General features: G+C 36.6%; 3 protein-coding genes across 5 annotated transcripts in view; 2 read left to right on the top strand and 1 right to left on the bottom strand.

Moving 5' to 3' along the window:
• Positions 1–23,707, top strand: part of LOC118527529 (ATP-dependent DNA helicase Q1-like) — a 336,638-nt gene that overhangs the window by 41,102 nt on the left and 271,829 nt on the right. The window lies entirely within an intron of this gene.
• LOC144382351 (cationic amino acid transporter 3-like) overlaps positions 1–23,707 on the top strand; it is a 100,420-nt gene that overhangs the window by 41,071 nt on the left and 35,642 nt on the right. The window lies entirely within an intron of this gene.
• Positions 1,679–22,037, bottom strand: LOC144378790 (pyridine nucleotide-disulfide oxidoreductase domain-containing protein 1-like). The gene is given in 13 exon segments (XM_078074162.1): positions 1,679–2,737; positions 3,234–3,371; positions 5,482–5,604; positions 6,171–6,283; positions 7,161–7,296; positions 8,326–8,435; positions 10,942–11,102; positions 14,195–14,268; positions 16,122–16,204; positions 16,207–16,246; positions 19,260–19,379; positions 21,349–21,460; positions 21,995–22,037. Coding segments are annotated over 12 exon segments (1,425 nt in total). The 5' UTR covers positions 21,427–21,460; positions 21,995–22,037; the 3' UTR covers positions 1,679–2,488.

Raw genomic sequence — 23,707 nt, 5'->3', positions numbered from 1 at the left:
CTAGTTTTCAGACTATTGCTCAATGAGCACAAATCCAGTAAATATGAAAATAGCAGGAGGGGAAGAATGAAGGGGGGGAAATCGGAGGGGGAGGTGAACCATGACAGACTATGGACTCTGAAAAACAAACTGAGGGTTCTAGAGGGGAGGGGCGTGGGGGGATGGGTTAGCCTGGTGATGGGTATTAAAGAGGGCACGTTCTGCATGGAGCACTGGGTGTTATACGCAAACTAGAATCATGGAACACTACATCGAAAACTAATGATGTGATGTATGGTGATTAACATAACAAAAAAGACTGAAAAAAAAAAGACTAGACTGATTCTCTTATAACTCTCAGTCATGTCTGGCAGACACCCTGGTTCATAGAGCATACCCCAACACCTTCTGGTAACCAGCTTATAACTTAGTGATAGACTTGAGGAATAGCCTAGTTTGGGTTCAGAACAAATTAAATCAGTGTTGAGGGTGGCGCATGTTGATGGCTCATTTTAAGCCAGTTTAACCACTTAGACTAGCCTGTCCTTAATTTCTAAATCCCAGTTGCCTGTCTCATTACAGCAGGTGAAAGAATATAACAGCACACTGCAGAGATCTAATCAAGATCCTGAAGGAGGCAAAGGATCTGAATGTAAAGCTTACTCCACTGAAACTGATTGAGAGTGGTAGGTGTTGCTCCTCCCAAACTTCTCATAAAGACCTGGTGAAAATTACTGCACACCTTCTTCTATAGCAGTAGCTTAAGTATATACAATCCATTTCTTGTCCTTTGGTGTTGTCTTTATAACTGCAACAGAACAAGTGGTTTTCCAGTTGTTTCACGTAAACTTTTAAATGCCATATAAAATTTACAAATACAATTTATAGAAAGTGTTTTGTGCAAGTTTCATATCAGTATATTAAAATTATTGCACTTAATTATAATTTTTTTTAATAATTTCTTAAAACCTTTCTGATTGTTGGCCTACACCTTCCACAGAGACTTCATATTTGAAAATAGGATCTAAAGCTAATCTGAATAGTGATGCACATCTTATCACCATGCAAGTAAAGAAGCCCATGCAGAGCTGTTTCAGGGTAACTGGTTATTAATTTCTATATAGTGAAAAAACACATTAAAGCTTATGGGATAGTACTGTCCTGGGTCCAGAACATACCTTTGTTTTCTGTAGAGATATTAGGGAACAGAATTTAAACTAGTCTATTAATTTTAATATAGACAAGCGTTTCCAACCTTTCAGAAGAGGAAAAATCCATTTTAGTGTTGTCTAATTTGCGATGCACCCTGCCCTCACAACATTGGTTGTAAGTCGGCCTGTGCAGCAGAGGTCGAGAACCAACGACTCTCCCACACTCAATACTCTCAAGCCTGCAAAAGCATGCCACATACCGCTGTGTCTCTGACAGCATATCCCTTCAGGATAGGGCTCATATTTGAGTAGATACTTGGAAGATACAAAACAAGACCACTAGACACTTAACTGAAGAGCTGATATAGAAGAACCAGTGGTATTATTAATCTGAAGAGAAAATGGAACCACTGAGTTTTGACCAGAATGTTTGCTTTGTTTTTATTTGTAGATTAATTCTGAAGGAGCTGATAAAAAGAGGGAAGAAAAAAATCCAGGTAACTTTCAGAAGTCTTAAAACATGCTTTAGCAATCTAAGAATAAATTGATGATGCATGAGATAGGTGTTTATTTTCCAAGAAAACAGTTTATAACAATTTTATTAATATTTTATACATATGGAACTTATCTCTGAAGTACTGGACTTAAGTATTTTACATTTTTCTCATTTCATACTGTCAGTTATTTGAACTTGAGTATTTCACATCAAAAATTATCTTAAACTCTTATGCCTTGATATGTTTATTTTCTTTTGATATAACCAACATTTGATAGTGAAGTTATCATATGGAATATTTTACAAAGGCTTATTACAGACAGGGAGTTATTTCAGCTCATAACACCTGTAGAATCCAAACGTAAACACAATAAGGTATTAATATAAATCTGAAACCATAACCCTCTGAGATTTCACAATCAGAGTGACTCTGGCATGCCAGACGAAGTTGTTGGCTAAGTAGATAACAACTTAGCTAAATCAGAAATGAGTAACTTAAATCCTTACATTTACATAAGTGGTCAGTTTTGTGTTATAAAGTTCAAATACTTTACATATATTTTCCCACTGAAATCATTATCACTTCTGTTTTTTTTTAATTTTTTTATTGTAATGTTAATCCCCATACATTACATCATTAGTTTTAGATATAGTGTTCCATGATTCATTGTTTGTGCATAACACCCAGTGCTCCATGCAGAACGTGCCCTCCTCAATACCCATCACCAGGCTAACCCATCCTCCCACCCCCCTCCCCTCTAGAACCTCATTATCACTTCTGTATTCTTCATTTAATCAGTGCATTTACCTTATTGTGACTTTGTGTTATTTGGAACTTTCTGTAGTTCTTGAAATGCCTTTTTTAGTCAAAATAATCTTCTAAATCAATATTTGGATCTAGCAGATCTTCTCTATATGATGAAAGATTGGTCTGATTTAAAATTAAGTTTTCAAATGTTTCTTCTAAGTCAGTTTCACCAATTAAGACAGCTCCCATCATTCGCCCATTCTGCATGACAACTTTGACGTACTCTTGTCCTTTGGTACATCTCAGCATTAATTTGTGATCTGAACCTAAGCCCTGTGCGTTGTATTTTCCCAGCAATACAACCTATAGGTGGGGATAAAAACATGATTCTAGTGAGTACCAAAAAGGAAACACTATATGCAGTTATACTGTGTTGTTACTCTAGAAATCTACTCACAAAAATGAGTGGCACTGCATTTATTGTACAGATGACACCACCACACAATCTCTGAACATTAAAAATATCTAGGATCTGGACTGCATCAGCTTAGAGTCATGAAGAATATGCAAGGCAAAGCACTGGGTTCATCGCTGAGTATGACAGCTATTGGTTCCCCCCACAAAGCAAGAATGAATCTCAAAATGTACTCAAACAGGAAATAAGCCTAGAAGAGACTTTCCCCCCCCCTTAACTATGAAACAGTATAGCACAGGAAGGTAGGTAATGATTAGGAATTAAGACCAGCAATAATACCAGGTACTGATTTCCAAGAAATTTTGTAAAATAATAATTATTTACATGGTTTTAGTTATAAGACTAACAAGCAGAGAAAGGCACTAATTTGCTTATCTATCTTACCTTATAGTTAAAAAATTTTGTTACATGAGCAAAAAGTTCAAAGCTGAAGTTCATGTCAGTAGAATCTCCTAAACTAGCTGCAGCCATGCACTTCGCTGCATACCATCCCATCTGTCTAGCCTGCATCCACAGCCTCATCTGAAAGAAAAAAATGTTATGACATAAAAGTTTTCATTGTTCTACTTTAACAATACCTTACAAAATTTCTTAAAGGGGTTCACTGTTGACAGTCCTTGAGATTGGCTAGATCTAGCGAGCTAGAGGACTAGTTCGATTGTCTTTGCCATAGAAGCAGTTACCAATCCACACTAACCAAACTTGATTTTGCTATTTGATATTACTGCCTTTAAAATTAAAGGATGATACCAAATCTGTATGTTTCAATAAACGATTACATATAAATACAACATTTCAGGGTATACCAGGTAAGAATACTACTAATTAAGCAGTGTCTTTTTTCAGAGTAAGTTCATCATCAGAAGTAGAGATGACAAATTATCACTGAAAAATTCATTCCTCTTCCTAATCCTTAGATTGTGGTGCTAAATCGATGTATTAGTTGGTTGTCCAGCCTCAGGAAATCTTATCAGATTTCAGCAACTGATGCTGGGAATTTTAAATTCTTCCCTTACATTATTAATTTCTCCTTTACTGTATGTTTATTTCTACAAAGTTTTAGAAATCCCTGATAGAACACTGGCTGTGAAAGTCAAGACACTGACTCTTCTACATATTTATTTTATTAACAGCTTTAACTTCTTCACCTGAAACAAATGTACACCATCATCTATTTCATGGCTATTGAGAGAATTAAATAAGCTAACCTACACCCCTGTAACTAATGTCCTTTTTTGTGCACAAATACTACCCCAATCATTTCTAGTAGAATGGATAGACTTTTTAATTCCGTCTCCTGTGTATAAACAAGATCGGTTTGATGAAGTGAAAGGGGATCTGTGGGAAGGGAGCAGAGCAAACTGAGCACAACACTCGAGAACGGCTAATGGAGGCGGCCGGCAGTGTTACACTGTTGGACCGTTATTAATGTCGACCAGCCTCTGAGTCCCTCCAGTTTGGGTCTTGGATCATGTAAAACTAATTAGTGTATTTATTGCTTCTACAAATTAAGACATGAGGTCTATTAGATTCACTCAGAACAAGAGACCTCTGTTTTCTTTTCAGATATTGCCTGTAGCAGAGTATGACACATAATAAGGATATAATTTATCCTAGAGGGTTTAAAGTGTTCAAAAAAATCCCACAAACGCCAGTTCCTGAGAGTTGAAGACATATATGCCACAGAATGATTACAGAAAAAAACTGAAAACAAGCTAGCACTTTAGAAACGGGCCAAAAGCACTCTTCCTATGACTGTTATCTCTGTAAAAACAAAGTATTGAAGGTGCCTCTTAGAATGCATCTGGCCCTTCCGCTACTTCACACTCCACAGTTAATCTGAAGAAGGAGAATCTCTACCTGTGGAGCTAGTCTTTCACCAAGTGTTGCTTGGTTCTTTTATCTGTAACATCTACCTGTGTCTCTACTCCTCCTAAGACCACCTCGCCTACGGCCGAGGTCTGAATATCTCCCTCAAGGATTTCTGCTCCACCGTGAGAAGGCGGGCAGCACCGTGAGGGCAGGAGGACGTGGACATCCAGTTGGACGGAGTTGTGCGGCTGAGGAAGAATGGTCGCTTGAGGAAATTTTTTCAGTCATAATTCCCACAGAGACAGAAATGGGTCATCAGGATCACAAGGGGTCATCATCTATACGGTTTATACCTCAGTATGTTATTTATTCATCTAAAGCTGCTCTGTCTAGTCTGGTAGCCACTAGACACAGGGAGCTATTTAAACTTAAATGTAAATAAAATTCAGTTCCTCGGTCTCACTCAGCACATCTTAAGTGCCAACAGAGACATGTAGGCTGGTGACTTCCTGACTGGACACTGCAAACGTATAGAACGTTTCTGTCATCACAGAGTTCCACTGGACAGTGCTGGTAAGTATTTGAAGATGAAAAAGTCATAGCCCATAATTCTTTTTCAATTACAAGACATACCAGTGTGTTCCATCACTATATAATAACTTACCAAAAGGGAAACATTATTTTTTTTAAATGTCTAGGATAGCCTCCTACTTAAAGTAGCAAAGTGGGAAAACCAGAAATTTGGATTTGCTGGTAGTGACTCACTCCTTTACCGTCAGATGGAATCTGATACAAGGTGTGATGGTGGATGCCGGCTTACCTGCTGCCACACCGGGCTGGGCCTCCAGGACGCGGTGCAGATGTCACCCGCAGCGTAGACATCAGAGAGAGACGTGTGCATGTGAGCATCCACCTTCAGGCCTCCGTCTTCTCCTAGATCAAACTAAACAGGGTTCCTGATAAGCATATGTGGGAAGAAAAATGAAAGAGGTCTTTTCTGTTCTAAAGTAAAAGAACAAGTCAAATTTTTACACCTCGGTATGCTGATCTTCGGTGAGAGAGTAAAAAACAGCTGCCAAGTTTAGACAACTCAGCTGAATTTCCAGGGAATCAAAATCCTACTAGGACAGCCCAGCTAAAAAATTCTTAGACTTTCAACATTAAGAATACTCAGTAACCATGGGACTACCCCACTCGTAATTACAATATTCCTCAGTTTTCTGAGCTTCAAATGCTAAAAGGCAGAAAATACAAGATAGTTTCTCTAGTAGAATCATCAACCTTTAGACAAATGAATTGTGCATTATGTCCTATTTATGAAGACACTTACGCTGGGACGTTTACTGCTTAAGGACTTTAGGCAATACGAAATACTGTAAATAAAACATGAATGTAAACTAAATTGTTTTCAACTTCCTTAAGTTACAGTTTTACACTAAAACAATGAATAGTTATAAATCTCATACTACTTTAAAGATATTCACAGCAGGACAAAATAGTTCACCTTACATTGTTGCCACAGAGGAAGGGTTCTGTATTTGGTGTAACTCCTGTAGCACTGACAATGAAATCACAGCCGTGTATCTTTTCATTAGTCAATTCCACATATACAGGCCACACCTCTTTAAAACAAACAAACCAACCAACCACTTCACTCTCAAATGTAATCACCAGCTGTCATTAGCATTATGTGAATATAATGCCTAGAACAAACAGTGAAAGAAAAAAGCAGGAGAGGACTTTAAAATGTACCCCTTAATAATTTTATAAGGCACATTTGCTTAAACAATTATAATGCAATCAGCACTACCTCCTTGTTTTCAGTATAGTTACAAAATTACGGCATTCTAAACATTTTTCCTTCAAATTTAGACAGAGAACTTCCAACAAAATGATTTTAAACTGACAATCACTTTATAAATTATTTCTTTAAAACTATTAAGCTATTATACTCCACTGAGAATTTAGTCCAAATAGACTACTCACTTTTCAGTGTTTTCCCTTACTATTCCTATTCCAACTCTAACACTACCTTTTCCCATGGAAAGATTCAAAGAATTCAAAGACAGTGGAATGTCTTATATGCTAGTTCTCACAGGAAGTGTGAAATAGGGATTAGATCTGTTTCTTAATCCCAAATTTATAGATTTTCAATCTGTTTGATTTTGGGGAAGTCACTTCATCTTCTGAGAGTATCAAAGTTTTTTTAGTTGATAACTGTTTTGATCTGCAAGATATTCTGATTGACGCACAGAGTTCTGGTGGTCAAAGCACCAGGAGCCCCATGTAAAATGTAAAGCTGAATACAAACTATTAGGAAACTTGAAGACTAAGTAATGAAAACAAAATGACTTACGTTATTAAGTAATTGTTTCATTTTTACTTTTTATGTTCAAATTTCATATGGAAATTCAAGTTTTTTAATATAGTAAGATTAAGTAAGGTTTTTTCCTTTTAAATTACTGGTTATTGTATTTTTTTCCTTATTTTATTACTTACCTTTATCAGTTGTCACTGACTGATTAGAATGGTCTCTGGGAAAAGGCAAGGACTTTTTCTTAGAAATTCTAAATTCTTCCTGAAGGTAGATTTTCTTTACTTCACACATAGTTTCAATATGAATCTTATGAGAAAACTAAAGAAATACTGGTCACCATACAATTCCCAAAAAACGACTTAGGTCGCTAATGATTATAAAAAATTACAATACACTTATAGAAACATATAGAAAAAATAATTCTTATAATATAAATGGAAACACACTGGATGCCCCAAAATAAGCCTCTCAATTTGTGTGTGTGAAGGGAGTGAGCAGAAATCCATTCAGAACCTAAGAAAACAACCAGTTGCACTGGCAGGGCATGCTTTTAAGTATAAGCCTCAGTGATAATCACAAATATAGTTGTTAAAAAATTACACTGCTAGAGACTATAAAAACCTCTTGAGGGCAAGTCCATGCCGACTTACTATGATATCCGAGAACCTTAGTAAAGTGCCAAGTACAAAGGAGATAACGTTTAGTGAACCAAACTGCTGAAGTTCTCAGGTTAAAAATACTATTAATCTTTGGATCTGAAGATGCAGGAAGAAGTGATTTTGTATAATTTCTATCACAAAAATTAGATATGCCATGAAGCCAGCTCCTCTCCAAACTACCCAAGGCTGAAAAGAAATCATACACAATAATAAGGACTCCATGTATGCTTCTTACAGTATTTAAGTATCACAGCCTTTTAACTATTTAAAAATAAATATCTAATAAATAAAATGAGTAAAAGCAAGTCATCTGTTTATCCAATTAGGGTGTTAAATATGTATTTTATTTAGAATTCATCTAATAATCTTCAAAATATTATAATGCATGTGAAGTGACCTTTGAGAAAAGATTAATTTAAAATAGGACAGTTATATTCACTGTAGTCCGAGTCTGGAAATCTCTCTGCCTGGGGAACTAAAAAGAAGGGCACGAATCAGTTTTAGATGAATGAATACTCACTTACCTGTGGTAAGGAATCGGGCCAAGTGCCATTGGTCCTGTCTGTCCTAGCACTTTGGATTTTAACTAAAGTGACCTAGCAGTTTGACTTATTTGTGACCAGTCTTTAACGAATGGTTTAAGAATTTAAAATTGCATCTTAGGTTTAATTAGTATATGAACACATACCTCTTTTGTACCTTTAAGATTCCAGCCTTCATGCCAATCAGGTCCCACCAGCACTAGTTTTGGTTTGTTTTCTTCCTGAAGAGATAAACTCAACTCAAAATTCAAATGACCTAAAAACTGCCAGGCAGAGACGTGTACTTGGGTTCTCAAGCTTTTAGGCAAGGTTATGATTCTCATACGTACATATATACAGCATGACTGAACTAAGTTACCTGTATTACTTTATTATTTTAATATTTTGTGATATAGAGCTATAAAATGGATAATCTTTCAACCAAGTGTTGAGTATAAACACAGCGTGTTTTGGGGATGTTATATATATATCCCCAAATATATGTTAATATGAAGGGTAAGATCTGATAAAAGGTTGATTCCAAAATACATAAAGAACTCCTCCAGGGGCGCCTGGATGGCTCAGTCGTTGTTGGGTGTCTGCCCTCGGCTCCGGTCATGATCCCAGGGTCCTGGGATCGAGCTCCGCATCGGGCTCCTTGCTCCGCGGGAAGCCTGCTTCTCCCTCTCCCACTCCCCTTGCTTGTGTTCCCTCTCTCACTGCGTCTCTGTCAAAAAATAAATAAAATCTTTAAAAAAAAAAAAAAAAAAGAACTCCTACAACTTTGTAACGAAAATACAACCAAAATAAAAAATGGGCAGAGGGCCCGAACAGACAGGTTTCCAGAGACATACAGCTGGCTAACAGGGACATGAAAAGATGCTCAACATCACTAATCATCAGAGAAGTGCAAATCAAAACCACAAGGAGGTATCACCTTACACTTGTAGAATGGCTAGAATCAAAAAAAGACAACAAGTCTTGGCAAAAATGTGGAGAAATAAGTTCCCTCATGCACTGTTGGTGGGAATGCAAATTGGTACAGCCACTGTAAAAAACAGTATGGAGTTTCCTCAAAAAATTAAAAATAGAATTACCAAAAAAAAAAAAAAAAATTACCATATGATCCAGTAATTCCACTACTGGCTATTTATCCAAAGAAAACAAAAACACTAATTTGAAAAGGTATGTGTAGCCCTATGTTAACTACAGCATTATTTACAACAAGCAAAATATGGAAGCAATCCCAAGTGTCCATCAACTGACAAATGGGTAAAGAAGATGTGGGGTATATATGCGATGGAATATTACTCAGCCATAAAAAAGGATGGGATCTTGCTATGTGCAACAACATGGATGAACCTAGAGGGTATAATGCTAAGTGAAATAAGTCAAAGACAAAGACAAATGCCATATGATTTCACTCATATGTGGAATTTAAGAAACAAAATAAACAATAAAGAGACAAACCAAAAACCGGACTCTAAATGGTTGCCAGAGGGGAGGTGGATGGGGGTATGGATGAAATATAGGGGATTAAGAGTATACTTATCATGAGGAACACTGAGAAATGTATAGAATTGTTGAATCATTTTATTGTACACCTGAAACTAATATAACACTGTATGTTAACTATACTTCAGTAAAATTGTTTTAAATAAACACATGCAAGTTAAACTAGGAAAAATATTTATTTTTATTATTCAGTTGTATACCTAGTTCTTTTATGTGCAATTCTAGCCTCTGGTTTTTATTATTTTTATTATTATATTTTATAAAATATATTTTAAAACAACAAAATAAATAAAACAAAGCAGAAACAGGCTCAGATATAGAGAACTGGTGGTTGCCACAGGGCTGGTGGTGGTGCGCAGGCAAAACAGGTGAAGAGTGAAGTAGTAAGAAGTACAAACTTCCAGTTAGAAATAAGTCATGGGGCTGTAAAATACAGCACAGGAAATATAGTCAGTGGTACTGTAACAAGTTTGCACAGTGACAGGGTAACTAAACCTACTGAGTGGACCAAGTCATAATGTATAAAAATACTGAATCACTACTGTTGCACACCTGAAACTAATATACTGTAGTCCGTTACAATTCAATAAAAAAATTAGCCATTCTGTTTTTAAACATTTTGTCAATTTTTAGCACCCTCAAGACTTACAGAATTCTTTTCGAACTGTATAAGCCAAAAGTTAAAAAAAAAAAGCTCTTAAAAAACTAGGTTTGTTGTATTTTTTTCTTTTCTTCTAAAGATTTTATTTATTTGCTAGAGAGAGAGAGAGAGCGCGTGCGTGTGCACACACACACACACACACACACACACAAGCTGAGGGGAGGGCGAAAGGGAGAAGGAGAAGCAGGCTCCCCGCTGAGCAGGGAGCCCCGATGCAAGGCTCTATCCCAGGACCCTGAGATCATGACCTGAGCCAAAGGCAGATGCTTATTGACTGAGCCCCACAGGTGCCCCTGTATTTCTTTTTTAATTCATTGCATTTTTCGTAAAATTATCTTAGCTCCTGTCCAGTTGTATCATCTGTTTGCAAAGATGCAGATGGGCTGGTTCATTTAATTCACTTTAAATTTCCAGTTTTAATTATATATATTTGTCATTTAAAAAAAATCCTGGAAAATCTAAGTCATAAGATATAGAAATAAATATTATCTATATTTCTATCTCTCAACTATAATATTTTGCTCAATGTTCTTATAGCCTTATTCTATATGGCTAAAAAGTTAAAACAGTTTCATCTGTGAATTAATGAACAAGATGCTGTATTTACCTTCAGTTGTATACCTAGTTCTTTTATGTGCAATTCTAGCCTCTGGTTTTTCAGCAATGAGCTTTGAAGTCAAGAATTCTGCTGCTCCTGCATCGAAGAAAGTATTCCCAATAGCTTTATCTTTAATGGCCCAAATGATTTCACAGCCTTCAATTTCATACCTAAAAGGAATATTAAAGTTACTCAGAGCAATTCTGAAAGTCTGAATAGAAATCTCTGTATTTGGGGCGCCTGGGTGGCTCAGTTGGTTAAGCGACTGCCTTCGGCTCAGGTCATGATCCTGGAGTCCCGCATCGGGCTCCCTGCTCGGCAGGGAGTCTGCTTCTCCCTCTGACCCTCCCCCCTCTCATGTACTCGCTCTCTCTCATTCTCTCTCTCTCAAATAAATAAATAAAAAATCTTTAAAAAAAAAAAAAAAAAAAAGAAATCTCTGTATTTGCAAATAACAATTATCTGTGAAGGTAAAAGTAAAGAAAGTATTTTACGACAAACTGAGCAAGAATGATTATAAGGAGCAATGTAATACTCCATCAGGATCAACAGTTAAAGTAGAATAAGTAATAAAAGAAATTTAACCAGTTTATTGAAAGAACATAAAAATGACAAACATATGTAACTATCAGGTAAAATTTCATTACAGTGAGCATCACCTCTTAAGTGCTCAATTTCCCCAACATAGTTATTGTATGAATGTTCCCCAGGGTTCCATAAATGAGCAGTGCTTTTTTGACGTGGGTATAGTGTAATCAATAATGGATGGATGGATGGTATACAGTTAAAATACTGAAAATACCTCACTTCTTTGGTAACAAGTATTTCGTGTACTCAAAGCACAACATTATGGAAGGAGATAGAAAAAGGAGAGAATCAGAGTTATCAACTAAAATTTTAATTCTATTATAAAGGAACCACTACTCTGCAGTCCTCTCCCTTTGCCTCAGAAATTTCCAAGCCATCCAGCCAAAGAAAGATCCGGTTCACAGAAAAATCAAGGAAAAAGAAATGGTCGTGGTCTATACAGGCCAACACCACTCATGAGGGGCCGGAGCTCCTGCACAGTTTTCTCTCTAGGTTTGCTCACCGAGAATGTGGTTTGCTTAGTATTCATTTCACCAAGGCCCTGAAGTCCATTAGATTTTTCTGCTATTAGTACTTGTTTTGGTACAACTGATGAACTGGGACAATCCTAGACAAACAGGATATACGGTCATCCTAACTATACTAGGATTTTCTTTGAACCTGTAGTGATACTAAGAGTATCGTGTGCTAAGAACTGTTAATGCTGACTTATGGTCAGAGTATCACCATCTTTATGTCACAGATGCTATAACATAACACGTGGACTTTTCAAACTAATCAATAAGTAGATGATACAAAAAAGAAGGTTTAGTGTACATCTGACTTCAGGTCACCTGATGTTCATGCTTTCTGACAATATGGTCAAGGATCCCCCTGCCCCATCTAATGAGCCTTTATTTTTCCTGCTCCCCTATGGCAGAAACAAATATTTATAGTTACTAAATTTCACATTCTTTGGAGAATATTCTATTTTATCCTGCTCAGGTCATATAGGATTGCTGATGAGCAGAAAGTAGAATATACATTCAGTAATAAATTTCATATCTTAATTTACATATAGGCACATCATGAAATACTTTCTTTAGCTGTTATAACTTAGAAATTCCTCTACCATTTTTTAAAAATTTTTAAGTAATATAACAGTATGATGCATATCAGTATAGCTTAAAATACTGATGCTTGACTAGTAGGCCACAGTAATAAGTAACCATGAGAACCCCTGTACATGCCCTACCTCACAGGACACCCCGTACTCCCCTCAGCCTATGAACTATGCCCTCAGCAAGATGCATCACCACAGAGGTATCCTCACACATAGCGGAACTACTTTCATTTTTAAAACCACTCTTAAAAAAACAAACAATGAAATACGGTTTTGTGAAATTATTTTTTAAAAAAGTCCTTTTAAAAAGGAAAGGATTAACCTACACTAAGTAAAGAAGAAAAATACACTGAAGAAAATGAGCATTTGCCTTGGGGGAACATGAGGGCTATTGAAGAGCAGAAAGGGTTTGTGTGTGTCATTTCTCATGAGATGACAAACACCTGATCATCAGTGGACCTAAGCTGAGATAACAGCATTATATGTGGCCTTTCTTTAGGAGTTTTATTGAATTATATAGTCTATCTCCAACTTAAAGAAAATGAGGAACAGGATTAAATGTTCTAAGACTATGAAGATTTCTGAATGTAGGAAAATTTTCCAATGTAAAGAATAATAGTATTAAGTTATACTTTCGGTGATCGCTACTGGAGAAAATTTGTCATGTGCGTCCTCCTTTCTCTTGCCCCTGTTTGGTTTTGACTTGTCCAGTTTTTGTTTGTTTTTCTCTGCAGTTCTCCATAGTGCCACAAACTTCATAATTATAAGAATGACTGCCGGCCCCTAGTACTCAGGCAATTTAGGAACTCTTATAAGCTTCCACTGGGATCCACCACCCTGTCCGAAAAAGGAGCAAAAACCTAGTCCAAGAGTTAGAATGGACAGGGCTTTGGCAAATTCATCATTTTGATACAAATTTGTCCTCTTTGTAGTTGGGCTCAACTTTCTGCCTGAAAATGTCCAGACTATTCCATATCAGCCATCCGCTGAAAGATAAAATCACAAAGAAAATCTATGCTCTGTAGACCAAAGCAGGATATTGATTCCTCAATGTTCTCTGAACTTGAAATATCATCTTAAGATAGTATTTTATATTAATTTATGTGTTCACCATTTTCCAACTTCCAAAAAACCAAGAGCTGAGAGTACCACAGATCTTGAAATAGGGAGTCATGGGACAGACAGGTACCTATATAAATGAGTGAAGCAGGATGGGTATAAACAATAAAAAGTGGTGGGGGCTGACTAGAAATCTCTAAAACTATGCACATTTAAATTGTTTTTCAAGATAGTCCATGCTTACCAAACACCTCTATGGGTCACATCTCTCCAGTCACCTGTGTGTGACCCCTTGAGACAGAAAACATTCCCTAAACTCATGTTTGGCAATGACATTTCTGCAGCTATGAATTCCATGAAAGCCAAAAATATAAAGTGGACATTTTCCTTGAAAATATATGAAAACCAATTACATTTATCTTTGAATTTCAGAATACCAAGATGTTTCTAGTCTGCCAATAATCACATGAATCACAGAGCAGTGTTTAAATAGGATTTAAAATATATACTTACACCAGTTCAAGTGCAATGCCGCCATTCCCTATGATCATTATTCTTTGAGCTTTAGTAAGCTGTTTCTGAAATTCCTGTATTAAAAAGAAAAGGAGACAGTGTTCTGTAAGTAGTGGGCAAAACCTGAAGCAAGAAGCTTCAGTGATAATATTCTTAAAATGTAGGAATTTTATCTGATTTACAAAGGAACAAAATAAATCTCTTTCCCACTCTGCCAGGACGGACCCTCCCAATATTACAAATGCTCTGTTTCACCCAAGCTGTCTTCATAGCAATGCCTCTGCTGATTTTCCTTGCCTTTTAGGTCATCACATTTAGAGTAGTTCAGAATTCCAGCAAGTAGCACGACCTCTAGTTCAACACATTCCTAACTCCTTGATCAAATCAATTTACTAGCAGGACACTGGTCTGTATCCTACATACAGGGTTATTCCTTTTCGTCTAGTCCTTCAGTTGACACTTTCCCTGGAGTCACTCAACACTCAAAACTTGCATGAATGAGCAGCACAACAGCTTGGTGGTTAAGAGTCCCTGGCTCTAGGAGTTAGTAACTGCCCGCAGTTATTAACTTGGGCAAGTTGCTTAACCCCTCTGTGCCTCCGGTTCTTCAACTATAAATGGAAACAAGAAGTGACTCTATCTCATTAGGCCTCTGCAAGCATTAAGATAATGTAAATAAAGCTGTTAGGAGCAGGCACAATAATGTCTAACATCAGAAAAAAATGTTACGTTCTTATCATTACAAGACAACTAACTGATGCCTCTACCACCTTCCTCCTCTGCCCCCTAAAAACGCTCACAATGAGCTTACTACTGAAATTGACTTGTTTAAAATGCTACAAGAAAAAAAAGTTAATTTTAGTTTGTCCTTCACTGAGGACAGTAAATAATTTAAGAAAGATCTGTTAAAAACACTGGACATGGAGATAAATGGCATGAGTTTAAATTGTACTTCTGATAGACTTAATAACTACTCTAGTATAGGTAAAAACTTAATTTCTCCATCAGAGTTTCCTATTTGTAAAATGGGAGTAATACTGTCACACAGGATTATCACAAGCAGTTAGGTAATGTATGTAGAGGGCCTAGCTGGAACATAGTTATGAACTCAGTCTTTGATAATAGGAACCTGAAATGTTTACAATTATAATTATAATTTATAATTAAGTTTTCTAGTTTTCTCTAAATTCCTATTTAATTAAGCACAGGCTGAAAGAAAACATCAATTTTCAAGAATATAAAATATTAATAAATAAAATTATCACCCTATGGGACAGAACTACAACAGTGAGCTTGAGGTAAGACAGAATATTATAATCAGAAACCAGGAAGAGCTTCTTGGCAAGAAGGGTCACTGAACCCCGAAGCCCAGAAATCCATTACCAGAAAAAGTTGTAGAAGGTTCCACAGAGTTTCACCTTATTGGGATAGTTTATTAGGGCTCCTGAGTACAACAATAAACCAAATGATTTTTTCAGTTCTGGGATTGTGATGATTCTGTACTACAAAGATCTTCTGAATATTAATTTCTTTGCTAAGGGGTACGTTCAGTAAGTTTGGGATATGCTTTACCTTTTTGGAAAAAGATCATTCATTATTTAGATTGCAAGTCACATATTCCCATTCAAAGTACAGTAATGAATGTGTGTATAAGTTATAACCTTCAGCTTAGTTGTTATATCTGGGATACAATGCACAATGGAAAGAACACAGAACATCAGCAAGAACTAAAAAAACAAAAATTATCAACCAAAGCCAAACTGAAACTGGCAATAACATTGTAACTACTTTCTGGTTTATGGATCATAAAACAAACCTCTTCTATAATTTAGGAATTAACATTGTAAGTGGAATACTTTGATTCAAATATAGAAAAGTCTAAGAAATATTCACATTCCTTTCCCATGAACCAATCTCAAAATGTTACCTGAGCACTGTCGGTATCACGGATTCCTAATACGTAAGGATTTTCTTCACATATCAACTTTGGTTTCGCTCCAGCACACAGAGTTTCTTATACACATGCTGACTGCCATCTCCTGTTAAAATGCACTGTAAAAACACAGAGCAAGGAAGGGGAGAGGAGAAACATATTCATCTATGGGTACAATTTCATTTTAAATCAAAAATTTGGGGTGCCTGGGTGGCTCAGTCGTTAAGCGTCTGCCTTCGGCTCAGGTCATGATCCCAGGGTCCCTGGATCGAGCCCCGCATCGGGCTCCCTGCTCAACGGGGAGTCTGCTTCTCCCTCTCCCTCTGCTCCTCCCCTGCTCGTGCTCGCTCACTCTCACTTGTTCACTCTGGCTCGCTCACTCTCTCTCTCAAATAAATAAAATATTTTTTAAAAATTAAAAATTCAGTAAGAGGAAAGCAAAAAATACATTAAGGTTGCCTCTTGGTGGCACTCAATACTTTTGTTACCGCAACTGCAAATCAAAGTAAACATGAGAATGCATTCAGTCCAGTCATTCGCCATCATTTTAGGGCCATGAACCATTCTGGGAATCTGTGAAAACTAGTCTTTCTCCCCTGGGAAAAGAAGGTACAGTCACACCAGATTTTGCATAAAACTTAAGGAATCGCATGATATTCAGGGAGCTATGCTGACCTCAAGTTAAAAACTAAACATTCAGAAATTTTAAAATTGAGCATTCTGATATTATACCTGGGGCAGGCCTTAATGAATATTTCTGATCTCAGTGGAAGTTACTATAAGGAAGATCTAGTAATTCTAATGGTATCAGACCTTAATAGGTGGTATGGGTACAGGGGGGGTACAGTGTGGTAGGAAAGGGTACATCATCTAAAAACATTAGAAGTACTAAAAACACAGTATTTATATGCTTAAGTACAAATAACAATCACTTCACCAGCAAAAATGCTCTTTGGGGATATTTTCATATAAGTGAAAAATGTGTTAACCTTAAATCCTAGCATGTACTGGTTTTAAAGTTATTTAAATTAATTTTTAATGACATCATTGAGTCTAAAACTACATATTTGAGATCCACTGTTTTTGTTCCTTAATATCGAATGAAAACCTACATCTAAGTAGTAGCCTTTAGAAGGTACATATCTATAAGTACATATGACTGAGAGATGCCACCTTTGTCGGAGTGGTTTAGAGCTTAACACTGTGCCATGTGTTTGATTTATAAAACATGGCAAATCATAACTGTAGCACTTGATACCCACTGAGACATTGGTTACCCGTTGTAACTCTTCAGCTGCTTAACAAAAACATAAAGCCAATAATTCCACACAGTATAATGCATACAGGAATTCTACACAAGTCTTCCTGCAGATAATATGGTTAGAATTTTAGCTGGCAAACAGTAGTTATAGACCCTGACCAAATCTAAAAATAATTTGCATTTAGCTACTGTAAAAACACACACAAGAACTCTTTTCATTGGCTACTGTTAAATTTTTGGAAGTAGACATGAAGATAAAACACATAATCTCTAATTCATTAAAGAATATAAAGGACAGATAATGCAGACATGATCTCATTTAGGACACTTCAACATGGTAATGGGCGGCACTCTGATTTATTCAAATGCCTGAATATAAATTCCCTCACAATTAGTACACATTTGAGCACACTCTATTTGCAAATTAACTGACATGGATGTTATATAGGATATGTACTACTATAAATATTAGAAATTCATCCTGGTTTTAGGATTCAGATTTTTTTCTCATAAAATTCAGTACTTATTTTTTCCTGTCAAATTATTTGTGTTCTGAATGTATTATAAGTGTGTTTTCTCCCTAAGGGAGAACTCACAAATGAGAGCTGCTCTAGGGAAACAATGGTAAACTCCACTTCCCATCTTGCCTGAAGCTCATCTGAGGATATTGTTGATCATCTGACAACACCCTTTTCTGAGCCCGCCTTATTCAGTCCCATGTCCAGTGGGTTACTGGGTCCTGCTGAGTTTACAGTAGAAATCTCACTCATATCTGGGCCGTTCTTTCCACTACACTGTCCCTGTCTTAGTTCAGGCCTTCTACCATTCTGGATGATTGCAACCACCTTCTGATTTGGTTGCTGGCCACCAGCCCCTCACTCCACCCCACTTCATCCTCAACACTGCTGTCAGATCTACCTTCCTAAAAGAGTATCCATGCTATCACCCTGCCTCCACCTAAAATCTCTTCATTTCTCCATTGATTACAAAATAAATTTCTTGGTATGATGTAAACAGCTCTTCACACTCTTATTTCTTTGGCCTCGTCTGCCAATCTCCTTTCCTTGTCCCCACTGCAGTCCCTCTGAGTGTCACTCTTCTACGTGCTCCTTTCCTTTTCTTTGGGCCTTTGAATAAGCCACCTCCTTTTCCTACAATGCCCCTAATTAAAAACTCTTAATTCACCCACCTTTTAAACCCTATTCAAATATTACTCCCTCTGTGAAGTCCTCGCAAGTCTCTAATATCAGAGATTATTTCATTATTATCACCAACTCTTTGATATCAAAGAGTTCAGTGACTGTGCTTTTCACGTCCCTATAGTTATATGTGTGCATGTGTATATTCGCTACGACACTGGGCGCTCCCAGGGCAGGTTCACTGTAATATTCCTGTTGTCTCCCAGCACTTACCGTGGTGCCCAGAACACAGCAGACACTGTAAGTGTTAATGCTCATGTAAAATGTAAAAGCTAAAACGCAAACTAATTATAGAATCATAAACTCACAACAAGTATAAATTTTCCCAGTAATAATATAAATCACTAAACTTTATATGCTAAGGACCTTAGTGGTGGTGGCGGTACAGACGGGGTCAAAAGAAAGCAGGCAAAAGCTCATCGAGATTGAACAGTGGGCTGACATTAAGAAAGAAATCCTCGGGCGCCCAGGTGGCTCAGTCGGTTAAGCATCTGCCTTCAGCTCAGGTCATGATCCCGGGGTCCTGGGACTGAGTCCCACATCGGGCTCCCTGCTCCTCGGGGAGCTTGCTTCTCCCTCTCCCCACTCCTCCCCTCCCCACTCATGCTCTTTCTCTCTCTTGCTCTCTAATAAATAAAATCTTAAAAAAAAAAAAGAAAGAAATCCTCTTACGTGTTCTTTACTCTTTAGTTGCTTTACTCTGGATTCTATAATCTTAATATTGGGAAAACGATTTTCTAACATGGTTTTCGGTTGCTCTTCAACATCAAACTCCTCCAATACTTTAGAAACCTGTATTAGATCAGAAAGGTAAAAATATTTGTTTAAAAAATATTTCAAAAATTTTAAATAATAAAAATACTTTCATTTGTTTTTATACACTACTTACTTCATATTCATAAAACAAAGTCGGCCAATTGCACTATATACAGTGTAAAGAGGGCTAACTCCACATTTTAAGACTTGAACTCAAATATTAGTCCTCCCTCTCGGGCAAGTCAGCCAGGTCACTGCGCCTTAGTCTCCTAGCCTGGAAAATGAGGGCTGACTCTACTCACTTCTGCATACTTTTACCACAGCTTGTTGATTCCCTTATCCTTACAGTTTTCTCTGTCCACTTACTAGCCAACTTTATTGTGATCTAGCCTTTAGACTCTTTCCTGTTGTCTAAACCCAAGAGCATCCTCTTGGACTCACTTCTCTTCCTGTGCAGCCATGACTCCACTGTAGATCATTTCATGTTTTGCCCAAACTTTTACTTCCTTGCTTTCTTTTCTTTAACCATTAATTACCCTGAAAACCCCCCACCACAGACTGAACTGCCTGCTTTTTCCAGTCCTATACCCAGTGTGCTGTGGAAGGACCACACCTTGCAGACTGGCATTTGACCTCAGCTGCCCCCTAAATACTACTGGGAAATCCTACTACATGGCCCTAGTGGTTCTCAAACTGTTTAGTCTCAAGACCCCTTTACACACTTACAGATGACTGAGGACCCCAAAGAACTTTTGTCCATGTGAGTTAAACCCAGTGATACCTGCTACATTAGATATGAAAACTGAGAAAAATGTAAAATATTTAATTTAATTAGAAGTATAATAAATCCAATACATGTTAAACAGATATAATATCCTTTTAATAAAAAATAACTTTTTTTTTTCCAAAACAAAAGAAATTAAGTGAGAAGAATGGCACTTTCACATTTTTGCAAATATTTTTACTGTCTGGTCTTAATAGAAGATCTGCTTCTCCATTCAAACTATCACAATATGTTAATCTGGTTGACGTATATGCAGCCTTTTCAGAGAATGTATATTCTTCTTTGACGTTACACTAAAACTCAACAAGCATGATTTCTTAAAGATTAGTTGCAATGGAGAATTTGAAACCATATCAAAGAATTTTTCGTCCTCTGTTCCTGTGAAATCCACTGGTCTATCCTGCACTTTGAATGGATCTTGTAACATCACATTCGTCATCTGGACAACAGTGGTTCCCTAAGTTATGGAGATCTGCCCAATGTTAACACATTTTATATCACTACAATACCAAAAGATCACATTATTATCACCAACAATCTCATCAGAAACGTCTTTAAGTACCACGAGGCTCACAGTGAGGAAATGAGTTTTCCAAAACTCTAATTCTGGCTGGAAAGCTCTAATTTTGTCCTATTGGCAACAAATACTATCACCTGTGTTCCTTGAAATGACAGGCTCACTTCACTCATTTTCCAAATATGAATCACTATAGTGTGTCAGTTGTTCTTTCAAGTAAAGCTGATGTCCGTAAGAGCAATTAGCTCCTCTTGTAACCCAGCAACAGCACAACTGCTTTTCCTTGAGACAACACTACTCCTGTATGTAGAACAAGTGCTTTATGCCTACAACCCATTTCATCATACAGAGTATTAAAAACACGTACACTTATGAGTCAGGACTTAATAAAACATTTTTTACTGGCTCTAATTTATTTAACTGAGTGCGTGGCAGTGAAGAATACAATGACCGCCAGTCCAGTTTAGCCACCGTTGCTCTTATACCATCGGTGCTTAAGTGTCAATATAGTGACAAGTTGTATCAAAGACTGTGGGTAGTATTCTTCACTGAAGTATGGGGAGAAAACAGTTACTTATTTAACTTTTTTGCATAGGCATTATAACATTCATAATTAGAGCACTATAGCATATGCATATAATTTATAAACATATAAATATACATATATTAGGATTTTAGCCAACACTCTTTAACAGGTGACATACCAGATCAAAACTGTTTAGAGATCGGGGTGCCTTGGTTGAACTTCCGACTCTTGATCTAGTCTCAGGTCTTGATCTCATGGTTGTAAGTTCAACACCACTTTGGGTGTGGAGCCTACTTAAAAAAAGTCTGTTTAGAGATCACTCTTCTATGATACTATGACCCAAATGATCTTAGACTTCTAATGTAATGTTATAATGTGTGTAATATACATTTATGGAACTACAAAGTGTTCTCAGATGCTTATTACACATGTGAAACATTATCTGCAAATGTGGCTGAGAAGCACTCTTCTGATTTTCAGACACACACATTTATACACATACATCTATTTATAATAATGATATACACATATATTTGTACCCATAGTTAGATTTGCATAGCATTTTTCCTCAAAAGAACTTTAAAATTTTCTAAAAAGTAATTCTGAGTGCGAGGAAAAGATGGGGAAAAAAAAGACAAATTCAACATCATTTAGGTGCTTTTGATACTTAATATAATTCTAAACTTTGAGCTTTGATCTTAAAATGACTATCAAAAGAGTATTTGTCATTTTAAACACTTAAAAACTATAACTACACTAAATGCTAGTCAAGTTACTGAAATTTAAAAACATTAATACTAAGAAAGTTATATCAAGATTCTTACCTGCTTGAAATTTGTAACCACTTTAATAGCAGGAGAAGCTGTTACCAGGAGAACATCTACTGATGGAAAGTGAACAGCCAACTTATTAAAAAAAAAAAGTTGGGAGAAAAAATATGACAAATAATTCAGATGTTAGTACATATGCCATGGAGGGTGAGACAGGGATAATGCAATTTTAATAATATTATTAACCTAGGAAACTGTAAACTCACTTTTCCTCATCTAAAGGTCTTCATTATTCTGGGTCTTCTTTTTTTTTTTTTTTAAAGATTTTATTTATTTATTTGAGAGAGAGAGAATGAGAGAGAGCACATGAGAGGGGGGAGGGTCAGAGGGAGAAGCAGACTCCCTGCCGAGCAGGGAGCCCGATGCGGGACTCGATCCAGGGACTCCAGGATCATGACCTGAGCCGAAGGCAGTCGCTTAACCAACTGAGCCACCCAGGCGCCCTCTGGGTCTTCTTATTTATGAGGTAGTGGTGAGTAATATTCAACTCTGATATTGATAAAATGAGTAGTACATTTACACTAAACACTAACAAAGACCTCCTGAACAAGAAAAATTATATAAAGAGGTATTCCTTATTTAAAGTTGTCATGCAGAGAATGAGAAAAAAAAAAATTACCTAATTAACAGTTAAACCAACTTCTATTTCTTTTAAAATAATGTTTTCATTTCCCTTCAGTGGGATGAAATTATACAGCAAACCCTTACTAATAAATACTCAGAATCTTAGCCTGACTTTTCCCAAGTGTTCTGGCATTGCTATTCTGCCTCTTCCAAATGCCCAACCAGTATACACTCTGGGAAAACAAAACCATTTTAGTAGTAGCTTCAACAGAATTTAGAGGCCAAACTTGCCATTTTTTCCCATCATTTTCCCTGGTTACAACCTCTCTCTTTCTCACTTTAAACTTCTTGAAAGAATCTTCTTAAATCACACTCCGGTTCCTCAACTCCACCACATTCTATTTCTTTCCCTACTATACCATTAAAACTGACCATGTTCAACCAAAAAACTATTAGAATGAACAAATGAATTCAGTAAAATTGCAGGATACAAAATTTACATATGGAAACTGGTTGAGTTTCTATACACTAATAACAAGCCACTGGAAAGAGAAATTAAGAAAACAACCCCATTTACAATTGCATCAAAAATAATAAAATACTTGGGAATAAATTTATCCAAAGAGGTAAAGACCTGTAACTTTAAGCCACTGATGAAAGAAACTGAAGAAGATATACATAAATGGAAAGATCTATCATGCTCATGGATTGGAAGACTTAATATTGTTAAAATGTCCATACTACCCAAAGCAATCTACAGATTCAATGCAATCCCCATCAAAATACTAATGGCATTTTTCCCAGAACTGGAACAAAGAATCCTAAAATTTGTATGAAGCCACAAAAAGACCCTGAATAGCCAAAGCAATCTTTAGAAAGAAGAACAAAGCTGGAGGTATTATGCTCCCTGATATCAAATCAAACTACAAAGCTGTAATGATCAAAACGGTATGGTACTGGCATTAAAAAAAAAAAAAAGGACACACAGAGCAATGGAATGGAACAGAGAGCCCAGATATAAGCCCACATATAGATGGTCAATTAATCTATGACAAGGAGGCAGGAATACACAATGGGGAAAAGAAAGCCTCTTTGTAAATAATGTTAAGAAAAGTGGGCAGTTTATGTGCCGAAGAATGAAAC

Source organism: Halichoerus grypus, chromosome 6 (genome assembly GCF_964656455.1).
Source record: "Halichoerus grypus chromosome 6, mHalGry1.hap1.1, whole genome shotgun sequence".
Classification (NCBI taxonomy): domain Eukaryota; kingdom Metazoa; phylum Chordata; class Mammalia; order Carnivora; family Phocidae; genus Halichoerus; species Halichoerus grypus.
The sequence above is the reverse complement of the archived record's forward strand: the minus strand, read 5'-3'. Positions and strand labels throughout refer to the sequence as shown.